The 18,707-nt window shown below is 34.5% G+C and overlaps 4 protein-coding genes across 8 annotated transcripts in view; 3 read left to right on the top strand and 1 right to left on the bottom strand.

Annotated features, from left to right (window-relative positions):
• LOC127832651 (solute carrier family 35 member E2A-like) overlaps positions 1–18,707 on the top strand; it is a 201,377-nt gene that overhangs the window by 84,258 nt on the left and 98,412 nt on the right. The gene's annotated exons all lie outside the window — the stretch shown is intronic.
• LOC127832653 (solute carrier family 35 member E2B-like) overlaps positions 1–18,707 on the top strand; it is a 211,531-nt gene that overhangs the window by 111,656 nt on the left and 81,168 nt on the right. The gene's annotated exons all lie outside the window — the stretch shown is intronic.
• Positions 1–18,707, top strand: part of LOC127832643 (zinc finger CW-type PWWP domain protein 1-like) — a 217,689-nt gene that overhangs the window by 196,375 nt on the left and 2,607 nt on the right. The gene's annotated exons all lie outside the window — the stretch shown is intronic.
• Positions 190–18,707, bottom strand: part of LOC127881232 (cilia- and flagella-associated protein 74-like) — a 29,515-nt gene continuing 10,997 nt past the window's right edge. The window contains exons 4-14 of the mRNA XM_052428965.1: positions 17,642–17,793; positions 16,991–17,120; positions 15,653–15,772; positions 13,733–13,897; positions 12,814–13,092; positions 6,881–7,010; positions 5,540–5,667; positions 4,120–4,140; positions 2,065–2,133; positions 1,345–1,410; positions 190–1,001 (exon numbers count right to left, since the gene is read on the bottom strand). Coding sequence (XP_052284925.1) covers positions 903–1,001; positions 1,345–1,410; positions 2,065–2,133; positions 4,120–4,140; positions 5,540–5,667; positions 6,881–7,010; positions 12,814–13,092; positions 13,733–13,897; positions 15,653–15,772; positions 16,991–17,120; positions 17,642–17,793 — 1,359 coding nt within the window. The 3' untranslated portion in view covers positions 190–902. The remainder of the gene's footprint in view (positions 1,002–1,344; positions 1,411–2,064; positions 2,134–4,119; positions 4,141–5,539; positions 5,668–6,880; positions 7,011–12,813; positions 13,093–13,732; positions 13,898–15,652; positions 15,773–16,990; positions 17,121–17,641; positions 17,794–18,707) is intronic.

Here is an 18,707-nt window from a genome sequence, read left to right as displayed (position 1 = left end):
CATGTCGTTCCATAAATATTAACATTAACATTCAAATTCTCTTGAAAGAAGATCAGATATGGGAGAGATAAACGGACGGACTGACTGACACATACAGTAACACCTACCCACTGGTAGCAAGGGTCTTATCAGGTTATACAAGGGACACTGTTATGCTAATTATCACTAGGATAAACATCACAACATAAATATTTTCAACTTTTAATTAAAAAAAAATATCAATATGTTTAGTATTCATTAACATAGCAAAAATGTCATATCACAGACCACTTAAGTACACAAATGCAAAACTGATAATCATATTCACTTGTACAGACAGTGTTTCTAAGATCAAGACTTCCACAACAATCTTTCACTTATATGATGTTTAATTTTTTCACACACGGAAAACCTATTTTCATATTCTTAGTAAGATACAAGTAATTATTTATTTTGATGTTATATTTTCTAAACATCATTGAAGTATCAAACAGATGTTACCAATTGACATTACATGTTTATGATATTTTGTTGAAAAAGAAACATTTCAATGGGACATTTCATCTTTTAATAACATAAAATGATTGTTTTTCTCATACATATGAGAACAAATTATAATTAATCACACATGGTTTTTATTTATTCCTTACAATCATATATGTTGTATGGTATTTTAAAGAGAAAATATCTCATTGAATTGATTATATATATTTATATTAAAGGGAACATTTGTAAACCTTCTGCACATTGTAAACAATAAATTAATTTCATTAAAATCATAAGTACATGTAGATATGTAATGTATTATTTGCTAGAATATTTATACACAATCCACATAGTATATCATCCACGCATTAAGTTCATAGGTAACATTCTGTTGGTATCAGATTCCATTGCCCAGTTAAACGCGATGCTGTCAGGTGTTACTTGGAGACAACCATTGCTCTCAGCAGAATTCTAAACTGCTCCGCCACATCCCCCTTAAGTGTCACAACCACACTGGTCTCACACACCTCATTTTGCTGCAAAATGCAAAGATAATTTTATGGAGGTACAATAAATGTTGAGATATTTAATTGAAAACTTTCTACTTTCCATTTTAAATCCAATAAATACTTAACGGTAATCGTTTTAATGACGGTACTGACCAAATTACTTTTAATGCCTTGAAATTGATAATATTATACACAAACATTTTTTCAGCAAAATTAACACCACCAACTTCCAGTTTAACTAATGCCATTTTCAAATTCATTGAAATATTTTCCATGGTTTTATTAGATTTTGATACTTTGCAGCAAATGACTAAACAGCGTCTTTTCTGTTATAAACTTAATCCACAACATAAGCTGTATATACACTTACAATGAACCCTTGTGGAGGGGTCCAAGTGATGGTGACAGGCTTCAGGACTCCGGCTTCCACCATGCCCTGCAAGAAACGCCATACATAAGGTACACAGAAAGAGAAACAAGAGTTTGTCTCCTCCATTCCTTGCCAAACCTGCTTGTAGCCTAAACAGATTGCAGTAAGGATGTATTGCAGTTACCATTGCCATAGAGTGCATGTTCATTGATCTATTGATCAGTGCGTCTGTCTGACAGTACCTTCATACTTCATGATGCAACTTTAAATTAGTGTAACACAAACGTACATCATGTGGACACCATGTTACACCTGTGAGAATCCTGTCCATTACTGAAAGGTCATGGTAACACTATGAGGTCAACCTTTAAAATATGGGAGTTATGCATCTTAAAATTGTGTAGGCTACTAGTATATCTTGTTCATTGAACCCGCAGCAGTTTACAAGCAACATGCTTCCCAAGCTCAACATGTTGAAAGGATGTTCTCTATGCCAATCCCGTGTGCCAAGCTAATACTGGTAGGTCAAGGTAACACAAGATTTTTGCATAATTACCATATGAATAGCATTCTTAACAGAGTTTCAAATTGCAGCTGACAGGCATGTAGTTTTATCTTGTATTACAAAAAGAGAGATTTTGAAAAAAAAGCACCTGAACTACTCCATACACGTACATTATCTTAGTGCTAAAGGTTTGTGATTTAAAATAGAACACCTACCTTTTGTGGATCAATGTTGAACCCTTTCTGAGTAATGGACTGGATGTTCTCAAATGTAAACTCTCCATTCTGAAATACAAAGGAATGACCTTAACAAAAAGAAAGTTATGTAAAATATGCACAACAAAATGGCCTGTTGTTTTGAAGAAGGTACAATCTCGTTGATAATATATTTGTCAATGAAAAGTTCAACAATCTTCCTACAACTACTTGTAGTTTTTTGTTATAGATCGATACCATTTATTGTTAAAAATATATATAGATGTGTAATTTCAAGAAAAAGATCAATGTTATGAAACATCTTCAATCAGTGAATGCATTTGTGAAGTCAAAACAGGTGCACAAGTGCAAGTTTTTCAGCTCATGACAAAATAATGTAAAGAAATATTCTCAGTTTAATATTCACAATTTTTTTTTTTTGCTAATTAAAATGTCCAGCCCAAGTAAAATGATGAAAACCAAATGCAAATAAATGATTTTTAAATACACACATTTTCAAAAACATTTATCAAACATACGACCTAATATGTTAAAAATTCAATGTAAACACTTCTGGAAAGGGAGATAAATAAAAAATAAATATAAAATCTGATTGTTTTTTACAAAGAACCAGTTCAAAGAATTAAAGTGAAAACCAGCAAGACAAGTACAGCAATGTAATAGAGATGACCGTACAAAGATACACACTTTCGAAGAAAATCATGGGCAAATGTGTGATAGCCACTGTCAGGAAGCATATAAAGCCAAAAGACTATGGAAAAAAAACAACTGAATAATTAGAATGATTTCAAGACAAAATGCATTTAGTAGAAAGTGTATGCAAAACCCATCCACCCAACCACACCTATTTTTTCTGAGTGCAAATCTACTGTACCCTTATCAGTTTGTCCTTATTAAAGAAATCAATAAATGTGTTGATAGATTTATTGATTTGTAAGTGACAAAAAGATCAATTTAACATAAATTGATTAATTTAAATAATTTATTTCTTCATAAATAAAAAAATAAGTGATGACGAAGCATATTGCCATGCATATGAAATATTATACCTGTTACTTCTTAATAAAACTGAGCTGGTTGTGCTCTGTTTATTAATGAATTATTTCACAACCGTCATTCTAAGGTAAATGTCATCAGAAAAAAAAGAATTTTAAATATACAAGATGAAACCAGAGAAATTTCATGATAATAAATATCACAACTTTAGCCATAATTTTTTAAGAAATTTCAATGTGTTGGCTGCGGCCATTATAAATACATAAAATACAAATGCCCTTTTCTATGCCCTCTAAATCTATAAAAGCACTACATATGTAAGCAAAGTTCAGAAATCTTATCATTAATTACAATACAAAGCATTGTGTGCTTATGTCCTAAGTAGATCTACATCTAACACAGAATACATTTCAGAGATCTTGCGCTTTAAAAACTGATACATGTAATACAGCAAACAGTTATTCAAATATATATGATATGACATACATATATAAATGACATACTGCGATTTGCTTGTACTCTTTGCTTCTACTCTTTGCAAAATGTACAATACTGTGTGTATTTCTCCTATTTCATGATAATGAAAATATGGTTACTAAAGAACATTGCTATGTGCTTTGCTCCTACATTTTGATATTCCAAAAAAGAAGAGTACATGACTATGTGCTTACAAGTGGATTCCAATACATGCACTTTGTGATTTTTTTCTTAATTATGGCATTCCAAATACCGGTAAGTATAACTATATTTATGCTTTTTTCAGTACAATACTATAGGAACCTTGCTCTGGAACAAACGTGGCCTAAGTCATGAGTGTAAAATGTCTTCCCAGATTAGCCTGTGTGTGCAGTCTGCCTAAACAGTTCCTTAAATCAAAAAATACCATAAAAGCCGAGAGAGTCTGTACTTGTGAGCCTGAACACAGGCTTATCTGGGAAGACACTTTAAGCACATGCATTTAGCCCCGTTTTCCCAGAGTGAGGCTTATTCTGTTTGGTCAACATTTTCGACTATAAATTCTATAATGCTCTGTGCTTGCAGATTAGTGCAGTCATTTACCCTGTAGCCAGGTTTCAGCTCCTAAATTAGCGACAGCCACCACAACAGGAAAATAAAGCAACATGTGTTAGTGTTATGAACTACATGTAGTTCTCCTATAAATGTTCCTGAAAAGTAGTTTTTTTCAAAATACCAGTTACTTCTTCTAACTATGTTTTAATATGGTTAGATTTGTTATTGAATAAAACACCCTCTTATTTAACAAACTGTATTATAGCCAACTGTTTTTATAGGCTATGGTGCAACAGAGAAATAACTAGAAATGTATCCGTAGGATAAGAATGTCCCCACATTCTGCTTTTGTCTGAAAATACCACTAATATATGAAAAATGACTTTACTAAACACTCGAGGTACGCAGGTTCACACCATTGGTAATACGTCTGTAAAGTTTCAGCTTTTCTAGCAGCAATAATTTTTTAGTTACGTATACCACAAGTGAAAAAATACCTCCAGTCATGTCGAAAAAACATCAGTTTGTAGGGGCGCAATTTATAACACTGGTTAATATGTTTGCAATCTTTAAGCCCTCTAGCAGCAATACATTTTGAGTTCCACATGACACATTTAAATTTGTTGTTTGTTTTTTCAAATAAAAAAGGGCCATAACATCAGTCATATAATAAACCTGTGAAAGTCAATATGTTTGCAAATTTTTGGCCTCCAAGCATTTTTGAGTTACATCTCACACAAATAAAAAATGTAATATTGTGGAAAAAATGGTCCATAACTCCAGTTATGTACAAAGTATAAGTTCGAAGACATTTTGTTATTCATTTAACACAACTAATTATACCACAAGTGGCATACAACAGCAGATTGATTTAAAAGACCTTTGGTTAAAAACACCAACTGAGCACATTATAACACAAGCTACATCAAAACATTAACATACATATTAAAAACTGCCATCCAGGTGTTTTAAATGGGTTAAACACATATTTGTAGTGCTTAATATTATTATATTTTGAATGAACAACATTATCATAGTTAATACCAAACAGACACTCTACTTTAAACATGCTTTTTTTCTGGAAAACTCATTACAATTTAAGATTTGTTACCAATTATCATGCAAGTCAGTCTTTAAACTAGTATATTTGTAATAAACTTGACTAATACGCCCACAGGGATAATCTGCCATGTTCCAGGGCTAATATCTCAGACATGAGTGGATCACTGGGGTTGAAACGCGTCTTGTTGCACATCTATACTTCATGGTAATCACATATTTGAATTTCAAATTCATGGCTTAACAAACTTGTAACTTTTTAAGAGGACTGACAAACATAGCAACAGACTGAAAGACTCCAAAATAGCCCCTCTCAAACCTTTGTTTTCAGTAGCGCAATGAAGCCCACTCTATATACATGTAGTATTACACATTAACATGCCAGACAAAGCCAGTATGTAAAGGGTACCTTTTTCTGACTGACAGCCATGGTCCGGACACAGCCGACAAAGATGTCACGGGTGGCAGGGACAAAGCTGTCCTCCAGCGCCGTACTTCTCAAGGTCACCAGCACAGGCGGCAATATCAGCTTCAAATCTGTGAAGAGAAGAACGTACAAGTTGACACATATACACAATCATCAACTGCCTGAATTCTGTATACAGAAGTGAAAATTATGTATGAGCCTTTTCAAGACAAATGCCATATAAGTGATATCAATGGTAAAGTTGGAACTCAAATGTTGATAATATTTTGCATGGTACGCCGGCATGTTGTTTCAATAGCATACAACTTTTATTAGACAAATGAATTCTGATATATTTATTATAAATTATTTAAATCTGAAAGAAAAATATCATTTGGCCATGAATACAGGTTTTGGCGTGACATTGTTATAAATTCTTCTTCTGATGCAGTACATATTTCACAGGCAAGACATTACTTTTGTCAATACAAAGAACTGCATGACCACTATCAATTATTTACTTTGTCCTGTGTTTTTATTCCTTTAAGGTTGATTTTAAATGGACTAAAAGAAAAATGATAGAACTATACAGTCCTGTGCTATGGGTTGGAGTTTTCGGATAAATGAAATACTCCAGTTCCAAACCCTTCTTATTTTAACAATACAAGTAAAATAAATACAATGTACAAAACAAAACATAAAAAATATTTAAGTAAAATTTGATAAAATACAATTAAGTGAATTATGTGTTCAAACTAGCTCAACTGCTAAGATATTGCATCTGCATTATAAAATGTAAAAAAATGCACCCTCACAAATTACAAATGAAATAACAATTTAAAAAAAACAACAAAAAAACAATTTACTTATTAATAAGTGGTAAATTTTATATATGAATTATGAAAAGTTATGTGTCAAACCTAGCTCAAAAGATGGGATTTTATATATGCAAATTAAAAATTGTCAGTTGAGGGTGGGGTTGACAAATCCAAATAACACGCGGCCTCAAATCCAAAATGAACATTTTAGGCAACATTGAAATGAACAATACAGATAATGTTACAGCTATGATAACTTACAAGAGACACACTTTTAATAAAAACGTGCTGGTTGGTTGATTTGATGAAACCTCAAAATAAAAAATACTCTGTTGCGTTGACTAACAGTATTTTTTTAAAGCAATATTTAAAAAAAACGGAATCGCAACCATGGCAAGTTTGAGTTTTCAGCTCTGTGAAAATGAACATGCATAATATCATCATATATATGTATATAATCCTCTTTGAAAATTAATTGTAAATGAAAAAAAAACAACTTAATGTTCAGGTGAGCTAAAATGCCAACCTTCTTCCTCGATATGTGGTGTAAGTTTCACAGCAAGCGACTCCAGGTCAGGTTTCAAAGGGTCACCTCCTTCTATGAACATGATCTTTGACTTGCCAGTACCCTTGATCTGGAACGACTGAGACTCCTCCTGTAAACACACATAGAACAATCAAATAAAAGCTAACAAAGGAAGAACATGCATGGACCAATGAAATCAAGGCTAACCAAGCAAACATACACATGGACCAATAAAATTACGCTTACAAAAGTAGTGTTTTTCCCAGGCCCTTATTGCATGACACTGTGCCACACCTTTCTTAAGCCCCACTGTTCCCTTTTCAAAGGCAAAAGCCAGTAAGCTACCATGCATTCTTATGGATAACAACTTAATTGATAACTGGAAAATACATTTTTGTCCAGATTTTTAGTTTAACCATCAAGCAGTACAATAACTAGTTCATTAAAAATTTGTTTAAGGCCATATAGTTAACGATTTAGTATGTTTGATTCAAAATGTATTTAGAGGAAATATCAATTCTAAATCATTCACAATATAATTTTTTTTGAAATGCACTACAAAATTTTTAAACAAAATTAAAAGATCGCAATTTTCTCTATGTTATGAATGCCAAGTCCTCTAATACTGTAAGTTAAGTAATATACATGTAATTTGGTGTAAGATAAAAATGAAAACAGTTATCACCACCCCGTTACTTTTTGCCCTTTTTGCATAAACCACACATTTAAATGAACTTTTTGAATTTACTGCGCCCTCCGGGGAAGAACACTATACAAAGAAAGCACACAAACGAAACAAAGGCTTACAAACTGTTACATTATAAAACAAGAGCATCGCCTAGCGGGTGCAGAATGCTCATCTATTTTTCTTTTAAAAGGTGAAGGAACCTATCTCAATACTTCAATCAAAAAGGAAGGAGGGGTGGGGTGGAGAGGGGTGTATAGTGTGGGGGTGTGGTCATTTATTACATTATCTTCCTAAAATAAGAAAAAACATGAAAAAAAAAATATTTGTATTTTTTTACCTGTACGAAATGTTCCGCCCGGAATTGAGACGGAATTTTATTGACAGTTCCGCCTGGAAAACTGTTGATTCTGCCCCGAATATAGTGGTTACAAGAAAGAATGTTTTCCAGGCGGAAACGAGGCAGAAACGGGGCGGATATGGGGCGGAATTTGGGGCTAAATATGCTAATGAGGCGGAAAAGATTTCTGGGCGGAAATTATTTTTGCATGCTGACACGGGGTGGAATTTGGGGCAGAATATGCTAATGAGGCGGAAAAGATTTCTGGGCGTAAATTAGACTGGGATGGAAATTTCCGGGCGGAATTTATTTCCAGGCGGAAATGACAGGAGAATATGTGAATTATTCCGAGGGGGGGGGGGGGGGTATTATGAACTTATGAACTACTCCGGTATATACATAGCTCCGTAAGCTGCTGATGGATTGACCAACATTTAGTGGTCACAAAAGCTAAAAAAAAAAAAAAAATCACAAAAACAACATGTACCCTTCAATCTTTTTCCAGATACAGTCAGTCATAAAACAAACATTTTTTGCAGATGACACAACATACTTCATTGATGGAATAATTAACTCATTCACTGCATTAATAAACGCAATACAAGACTTAAGTGAAATATCTGGCTTAAAACTTAATACCCAAAAATTAACAGTTATGCATGTTGGTTCACTAAAACATTCACATATTAAATTTAAGGAATACAAAAACTTTATCTGGACCTCTGATGGAGCTTAAGCACTTGGTTTCTATTTCACAAATGACAAAAATCTTGATTATATGGCAAAAAACATTCTATAAGATATAGACACCTTTGACTGCATTATGTCTTTTATATAATGTGAAATTACTGCAAAGATTATAAACTGGCTTGTCAGCATTCATTTTAAATGTTATAGATATTAACCACCTGCAATTAAACAGATATTACTGTAAAACAATATAACTATAATAAACACAGCATAATATAAGAAAACAATACAAAGTAAATATTCTAAGAAACAAACCTGTTTAGTAGTTCGGAGCATTTAAAAAAGTTCCATCATAACTCACTGAATCGCTCTTTTCAGCCTTTTTTACACACTGAATGTTGACTTCCACATTTTACTTAATTATTTCAGAATGTTCATCAAAGTTAGATTAATTCATCATATTATTAAAACTTCAAATTAAAAAAGTCTAATCATTGCTTTGAAACTGCATTTCAAATTCTCAAGCCTGAGTAACAGGTCTTGCAAACACTGCGCTGTTATTTTCAAATTTCTGACTCACTCTGAAGAGTCTGTCCTCCTATCACTGTAGCATCTCATATTACCCCATATTGTAACCCATGCATTCTTTGTTTACAATTAACTGGGGGAATACAAAATTAGCCACCAAATTGACATCTTAAAACAAAACACTACTGATAAACAGGGATAAATTTACTGCATTTCACAACAATTTTCAACTTGCATACAGCCCTTAATCAAATTTGCTCTACGACCCTTAATTCAAAGATATTTTAAATACATAGTAGATTTACATACGTACTTTAAATGTAAGTGTAAGGAAAATTATCATAACAAAGTGATTTAATTATAAGGTCTTATAAAAATAAGCCTGAGCCAAAATATATATAAATTTCATCCAGAACAGTATTTATCTTAGTTAATTATTTTCCTCCAAATTTTATAAAGGAGTGAAAACTTGCAGCTGAGTTTGTGGATTTAAGTCCTATTTTTTCAGAGTCATTCCAGCCTTAAATGTGTGTCATTTCAAGCTTATTTCAGCCTTTTTTGCATGGGTTAACTATTGTATGAATTGACTATAAATGTTGTTTACCTTGTGTATGGCAAATGTTTCCTACAATAACCATTTAGAAACTGAAATCAGAACTCTGTTTTTTAATTATCTTAAGGCCCATTTTGAAATTCTTTATCAATAGTTTTCTAAGTCCAACATTCTGCCCCAGAGAAATGTATAAGTATGAAATTCCGCCCGAGTTAATTTCCTAAGTCAGAAAATCCGCCCCAGAGAAATGTATAAGTATGAACTTCCATCACAGTCTTATTTCCGCCTGGAATTGCTTATGAGTTTCGCTTGGAAAATATTCAAGAGACATGGTCTTTTTGGGGCGGAAATCAATTTCCGCCTATATTCCGCGCGGACACAATAGTTTCCGTCCCAATTCCGCCTCATTTCCGCCCCAAAATTTCATACAGATGCAGCAACCATGTTTAAAAAAAAAATCCTTGGTGGGGGGGGGGGGGGGGTATAGTGTGAGGGTGTGGTAATTAATTAGATGATCTTTCAAAAATAAGACAAAATGGAAAAAAAATATATTAAAATATATAATTTTTTTTTGGGGGGGGGGGGATTCTGGGGTGGGGCTTGGGGCATGGTTTGGGTGGAGTCTATTGTGGTATGTCAGGTAAGTGTTGTTTTGTCAAAGTATAAATCAAATCTGATCATAAATAAAGAAGTTATGACAATTTTAGCAAAATTCAATAATTTGACCTTGAGAGTCAAGGTCATTCAAAGGTCAAGGTCAAATTCAATTTGCCAGGTACAGTACCGTCATGATAGTATGAAGTATTTGAAGTTTGAAAGCAATAGCCTTGATACTTTAGTAGTAAAGTGGATCTAAACACAAAATTTAACCAAATATTCAAAGCAACTAAGTCAAAAAGGGCCAAAATTCCGTTAAAATGCCAACCAGAGTTATGCAACTTGTCCTGTACAGTCCCCTTATGAAAGTTAGCAATTGTTCCAAGTCTGAAAGCAATAGCTATGATACTTTAGGTGAAAAGTTGACCAAAACACAAAACTTAACAAAACTTTCAATTTTCTGAGTATAAAAATGGCACATAATTCTGTCAAAATGCCAGCCAGAGTTATCTTACTTTGCCTGCCCAGTCCCCTCATGATAGTAAGTAAGTGTACCAAGTTTGAATGCAATAGCTTTGATACTTTATGAGAAAAGTGGACCTAAACACAAAATTAACCGGACGCCGACGCTCAGGTGATGACAATAGCTCTTTTTTTTTTTCCAAAAAATAGATGAGCTAACAATTCCAAGATTAAGATTTTTAATTTTGCATGACTCAAAGTAATTTAATAAGTAATTGCAACTAGAGAGCCCACTTTGACTGGTTATCAAACTTATTTGAGCTTTTATGGCCAGACAAAATAATTGCCACGTTTCATGATGAGTTTGAGAGTACACAAGGTAAATTTTGCTATATTTTCATAAATCAGGGGCCAAAATGCGTAAGTTTTTAATACCATCTCACTCTATATTCAACCTAGCAAGTATATTACGCCCTTAAACATTACTGCCAAGTTTCATGATCATTCAATCTAAACTGGTTGAGTTATTGAGCGGAATTTTTTTTCTAAGCGGCCCAACAACCAGCCCGGACCCCTGGATTGTTCCAAAAATACACCTCTGCTATTTTTTTCTGACTCCCCCTTGATCAAGTTCACAAATGTATGTATATACTTAATAAAACAATGATTGACATATTGATCTATTGAATAAACATATCATTTTTTTCGACAAGCAGAATACTTGAGCTGTTCTCTATAACTGATACCTTCATTAAAAAGACTTTGATAATATAAAACTTGAAAAAGAGGAGTTCCCTATTAATATTGTGAACAAACACCTGTTTCATAATATATATATTTTTTTACATTTACCAGATGTTTAAACTTAAGTTAAATATAAAGATACACATTCAGTCAATCTTGTATTTAGAGACCACTAAAGGGAGTAACCAAAAGTGGTCTCTTAATAAAATGGTCTTTAAATTAAAAAAAGGCCATTTGTGATGGGACCTTTGATTTTAAATCCAGATATCGGATTATCTCTTTTTGACACAGCTATTTCTGCTTTTGTAATCAAATTGTATTTGTTCTCTCGAATTCTAAATACAATGTAAATGGTTTGCACGGAGAATGGGTTTTTCCGACTCCAAACTCATTTGCGATTAAATTTAAGTGCACTTTTACTCTTTGACACTTCCAATACCCGAATTTTCTCATTTAACGTTAATACTTTCTGTTTTGACATTTCAATTTCTGCATGTAAGCTTATATATATCTGACTTGATTATGGTACATAAGGAAATAAATAAAACACCTTGATTGAAAACTAAATAAACATGCCTGATTGGAAAATTTGCTAACACAAACTAATTAGCATAATAACAATTACATTTTTTAATGAACAGATTTCGCTACATGTTACCGATTAATAGTTTATTTTTTACACCTCTCGAGAAGACTGTGAAAATGTTTGTCGCGTCGGCGCATTGTTTCTGCAATAAAATCGGCGATCAAATTTGTCACTTAACGTCCCAGATAGTAAACTCTTTAACCTGTAGACTGTTGGCAATACCTCACTGTATTATTCGACACCAAAAATTGATAAGCAGTCAGCATTAACACCGGTCAGAACCAGTCATCGAGACAAGGAAAATGGCTGGTGTGAAATCACAACAAAGGTGTCATCGTTCATGTTATCGGCTTAGATAAACAATCAACACTGATTTGTCCCTGAACGGTCAACAGATTTACCACTTTTACCTTAAAGCGGTCGCTTAATTCAAGACTCAACATTAAAATTCACTAAAATCAGCAGTCGCTGGTCGGTCGCGTAAGACAAAGTTGCTTAATACAATATGAAAATATAGGTAAAACGCTCGGGCAGGATTTAAAGTGGTTGCATAAGACAAAAGTCGCTTCATTCAAGTGGTCGCAAGCACAAGATTGACTGTAGACTTGACATTGCTTTTCATGTACATACTGAGTTTCATGACTATGTCTCAAGTAATTTTCAAGTTATTGTAATATTTAGCGTATTTCTATTTTAAGGGTGTTTAGTACCAGAAAAGGACCATTTACAAAAGTGTTAACAAACTAACCTTTCCAAAGAGCTCAATTTTAACACCATCAGAATACAGGTCACTGGCGTGGTCCGGTGAGAATGTCGCGGTAATCTCCACGCTCCCACCTGGTTCAAGGCAACCTTCAGCGGGCACAAGGTCAAACACGTTATGACCATTGTTGTTCTGCACACCGACTAGAGTGTTAGATTTTCCAGCGAGGAATTTCGGCAGTTCTTGAGCGTGTGCGTGCCGTAGCAGAGACAGACTCTCCAGTTTGATGGAATACTTGATGGACAGGGAAGAGGTATTCTGCATCTGTGGACATACCAGGGTTTGATGGGAGCCATGTTCTTTGAAAACAGGGCTTTATTCATGTGCGTAAAGTGTTGTCCCAGATTAGCCTATTAAATCCACAGAGGCTAATATCTACAACACTTTTGAATTTCATGGTATTTTTGTTTAAAGGAAGTCTCCTTTTAGCAAAAATCCAGTTTAGGTGGAAAGGGTTGTCCCTGGAAAGTCTTGCAACCTTCACAGGCTAATCTGTGACAACACTTTACACACCATTATTAAACACCATTTCCCCAGAGCCAGGATCAAACAATATAATTCTTGGGATATTCAAACAATACTGTGAGTTATATTAACTTTGAAAGTTATGAATAAGCATTGAACTCCATTAAATATACATTAACAAGCTCATGCAAAGGAAACAAATCATCACAAACATACAATGTAGCAAACTATTTCCAATGATTGTTCAAATGCTCTGTTTCAAGAAATCGTAAAAGTTATACTACATGTACTTGTATGAGCTTAAATTTATTACAATATTGGGAGTTTTTTGTATAAAAAATGTTAAATGGCTTATAAATGGAATAAGTTGTGGATGAGGATATTCATGTAAAAACAAAAATGTTTATAACAGAAAAATAACACAAAATGGCCACTGCACCTTGAATGTCTTCTCGAGGTACTCCCCTGCCAAGACAGATCCCATGTCCATGACCCCGTTCTCCGCCACGTTAGGGGACAGACTGACCAGGGGACTGACCCCCTTGCCCATGAGGGTCACGTGCAGACTACCAGTTTCACAGTGGACACTCAACACTTCCTGGAACTGAACACACACACAAAACACATGGTAATTATATGAGACTTGTTCTTGGAAAACTGGGCTAAATGCATGTGCATAAAATGTTGTCCCAGATTAGCCTTTGGAGTCTTCACAGGCTTATCTGGGACAGCTATTTCTGCTTAAACTGGATTTTTATTTATAAGAGCCTTCCTTCATGCGAAAAATGCCATAAAAGCAGAAAGTGTCATCCCTCATGAGCCTGTGCAGATTTCAAAGGCACAGGAGCAAACACTTTGCGCATATGCATTAAGCCCAGTTGTCCTGCAGAGGCTCATATTCTAGCTTGAATTTGTCAAAGATAGGCAGTTATTAGCTTAGGCTACCTGAAACCCATCAGTACATGCACAAAGAATTCAAATATTATCTGGCAAAGACATTATTACCGGGTTATACAAAAAGTCTGACCAAGTTAGATGCAGATAGAACAAACAAGATGCCTCTATAGGGCGATTTCCCATTTTTTTGATTAAATGTCTGTTAGTATTTTTGAAAGGTGTAGACGAATTGGTGTAAATATTTACCATTTAATTAATAGCTTTTGGAGACAGTTGAGTTTTTTCCTAGACAGACCCAGTGCTTGAAAGATCAATAGAGAATGATCCCTGAGAGAGGATGAAAAATAGAAACTCCCAGTTTACATAATCCCCTAGGCCTCAATCCCTTGACACTTGGAATTCCTTTATTTTCACATGTTTTAATATAAGAAGATGTAATCATAAGGATTGCCTACAACCAAGTTTGTGCTTAAAAATATACATGTTAGTTTAGAGATACTTAGAAACAATGTTCAATCCAACTATGGTTAAGGTTTTACTGAGCAAATTAATTTTTCTGTGTTCAACACTTACCGAGAATTCTATTAATCCCATAATTATTGCACTTTTCATGTTAAAAGTAAAAATGAGAAAAAATGGCTGAAAACTACACTCAATATAAAACTAATCAACAAAATGACATCACTATTATGCATTTGTTAGGTGTATATCAACATTTATAATGCAGTATTAAGATATAAATATATAACACAACAAATGGCACAATGAGTTGAAAATAATTCTCATATAAATCAGGCACTAAACTGAGACCTAAAGGTACTGAAATTTTTTTATCAGCTTTTGCTATGTTTCAAGACCTATTTTAGACCTCAGCCAAGATATCATTAGAACAATATCATGAACAAGTTTATGATGATAAGAGAAAAAATGCAGCCTATAAAGTATTTTCATGCTTTAACTTAATTTAAACCCATTGCCATAGCTTTTGATACCAAGAGACCCAGTTTCATATTGGATCCACACATGAAGGAGAAGATTTCTTTTATAAAGTTCAAGAAAATTGCGGAATAAATGTACCGTTTAGAGTGTACACAAGCTTTTTTCTTTAACTTGGCCTACTGACCTAGTTTTTTGACCTCATGTGACGTAGTTTAATCTACAATCGATATATCATTGAGACCAATGTTCTAACAAAGTTTCATGAAGATGGGGCAGTACATGTATCCTCTAGAGTATTAACATAGTAAATGTTGACAAAGACCAGGCAAGACAGACAAAAGGTGATGACAAAAGCTCATAATTAGCATGTTGTGGCTCAAGTACGCTATAATGCATTTAAAAAATGCTCAAAATATAATGAATACATGAAAGATAAGAGTATTTGGACTCTCTGTATAACAAAGGAAGCAATGTATAGCATGTGATATGTGATTATTTCACTAAATTATCCCAGGTAACTTACCACGCGTCCTGCGCTGGGGGTGAAGGACAGCAGCATGGTGTGAGTGGCGTCAGGGGGGAGCACTCTGAACGCATTCACCACTTGGAATGGACCATTGGTGTCCAGCACACTGGAGGACAGCTGTCAGTAGAGAAACATGAATACTGGGCGCAATGCATGAGTGTAAAGTCTAGTCCCAGATTAGTGTAGTCTTCAAGGCTAATCCGGGACGACCTTTCCGCTAACTAGATTTCTGGTTTCGAAGAGACTTCCTGTAATCAAAAATTTCATCAATGCGGAAAAGTGACTCCTGATTAGCCTGTGCATACTGCACTTTAAAGACGCCATCCTTTTTTATAAAATTCTCTGCAGAAATCCTCTCTAGTAGAAATTGTAAAAACCGATACTAAAAGAAGTATTCCATTGGACAAATAGAAATAATTTGGTAGTTATCAATATATTTACCATACACACTACAGCTTGTGATATTATTTATAAGTCAAGAAATTAAATTAGAAATCACTTGTTTGTACCAAAGCATACAAAAAGTATACAGGTCTTCACGGTCTCTTCAATGAACACTTCTGAACATTAACATATACCACAATATAACATTAACAAACTAAATAGTTTTAAGTGAAATAACATAATTTTATTTCATTAGAATTGTATCATTTAAGAATGCATTGAAATATTTTTGTGTGGACATGGGTTTTAAAAGTAGCACAAAGTGTTTACCTCGACTGTTTACTGGAGATATTCTGAATGGTGACCGATTTGAAATGTTCTGACCGAGCGACACATCACCGAAATGTGTAGTTGTTTTCCACTGTCGGATATCACCACCAGTGATGGCTTCACGGTCGGGCAATGTAGCTCCACATACGAGTGTTGTGAATGCGCAACTGTAGTTTTGTATGTAGGAGGTTTGATTTAATACTTCTCACTCAATATATGAAAGTTTATAAAATAACATTTTATCAAAGGGGCCAAATAAGTCTTTCTATAAGTTTAAAGTGGCACATGTACATATAAGAAGCCTTTTCAAGTCTTCTTAAATTTTATATAAAATAAATATATTAACCTCCATGTGTTAAATCAATTTTTCAGTTTCATCTCCCACAACACTATTTTTACACGTATTTTAGGTGTCGGAATCATTTCTTTTGTCTCTTATTAAGAGATAATCATGCATATAAAGTGAGTCCGCAAGTATTCAAACAGAAATGCTTTTTTAGAGTGCCTACCAGTATGCACACAAATTATTTCTGTGTAAGATTTACAAGTCAATAGGGTCCAATAGAGTCTGTACTCGTTTGTGTCACAAATGTTTCCCTACAACCCCTTAATTCCCCATGCCCCCTGTATGGCAGCTTCCCTCCTGGGTTGTTGTCTCCCTGAGCCACATAGCAGGGAACTGTGAGGACTGGAACTTGCCCCGGAAGTTGCCTCAACAGCGGAACCAACTGCAGACGCATACGCAGTGGAACTGGAAACAATCAAGCATACCCGTACTTCACTACTTAGAATGAAGAATAATACATTGTAATCATACATAAAAGATTACGTTCTGTTTCTACTTTGTTCTATTTCAAAATCGGGCAGTACAAGTGTTGGTAAATAAAAGGCGTTAATTATACTGAAGATGTGATTTTGATCATTCAAATAATTTTGAATAGTTTTACATTTGAGTTTAAAACAAAGATTAAATTAAGTAATCCTTTGCAAAAAGTGGGCTTAATGCATGTGCGTCAGGTGTAATCCTAGAGTTATCGTCTGTGCAGTCTACACAAGCTTATCAGGGATGACACTTTCAACTAAACTGGAATAATGTTGTTTAAAAGAGATCTCCCTTTTGAGGAAAAATTCCATGAAAGAAGAAGATTTGTCTCTGGTAAGCCTGTGTAGACTCCATGGCTAATCTGGGCTGAAAAAATTAAGCACATGCATAAAGCCCTGTAATACCAGCGCGAGGCTCGAGTGTGTTTTTTACATTAGACCAGCACTAACTCTTTTGTGATATCCTCAGGTTTGGGTGGGCTGACTGGACTTGGGCCACTGACAGTGAGCATGGTGTTCCCAGGGGTCGCCTTACCCTTGGTAGGGGCCCCTTTAGCTGCTGCAGGGGCTCCCTTCTTGCCCCCAGCTGCAGGGGCGGACTTCTGCAAATAACAAATATAGTTGTTAGCAAGAGTATATCTTGTTAGAAAAGAAATAAAACAGGTTATGTTTATAACAGATGAATACTTTTTAGAACAACAAGATCTGTATTTGTGAAACACAATGCCCCTACTGCGCTTTGAAGCTGCACAGAAGCTATTTAAGAGAAAAAATTCCAACTCTGCCAAAAATCAATGGACCAGAACAAAACTCAGAATTCATCTGTATGTCATGTAGGTAGACTCAAATACCAAAAATCAGCTCAATATCTGACAGCATTGCATAAAAAACTCAAAAATGGTTATTATAGAGAAAATGTCTAAGGTTAACAACCATAAATTCGCCAAAAATCAATGGACCAAAAAACTTCTCACACTTCATCTGAGGGTAATGTAGGTAGACTGACATACCAAAAATCATCTCTATATCTTAAAGCGTTGTGTAAAACAACTCCCGAAAATTGAACATTCTCAAGTCAAAGGCCCAGAACATCGCCAAAATCAATGGGCCGGAACAAAACTCGCACTTCATCTGATGGTCATGTAGGTAGACTGCACATAACAAAAATCAGCTGCATATCTGAAAGCATTTTGAAAAAAAAGGAAAATTTCGAAGACCAACCCACATAACTTCACCAAAAGTCAATGGGCCAAAAAGAAACTCACCTTTCATCTTTAAGTCATGAAGGTAGACTCACATACCAAAAATCAGATAAATATCTGAGAGTATTGCATAGAAACCTCCCACCAGAAATCAATGGACCAGAACAAACTCATATCAGTAGCCAGTGTAGGTCATGTAGGTAGACTCACATACCAAAAATCTTCATTATCTGAAAGTGTCGTGTAAAAAAAAACACTGGAAAACTGCATGCAGGACAGACCGACAAACTGCTAGACAGACAGTCCTACTGCTA

The sequence above is a fragment of the Dreissena polymorpha genome, chromosome 5, assembly GCF_020536995.1.
Source record: "Dreissena polymorpha isolate Duluth1 chromosome 5, UMN_Dpol_1.0, whole genome shotgun sequence".
Classification (NCBI taxonomy): domain Eukaryota; kingdom Metazoa; phylum Mollusca; class Bivalvia; order Myida; family Dreissenidae; genus Dreissena; species Dreissena polymorpha.
Note: the sequence above shows the minus strand (reverse complement) of the source record. Positions and strands in the feature narration are given on the sequence as shown.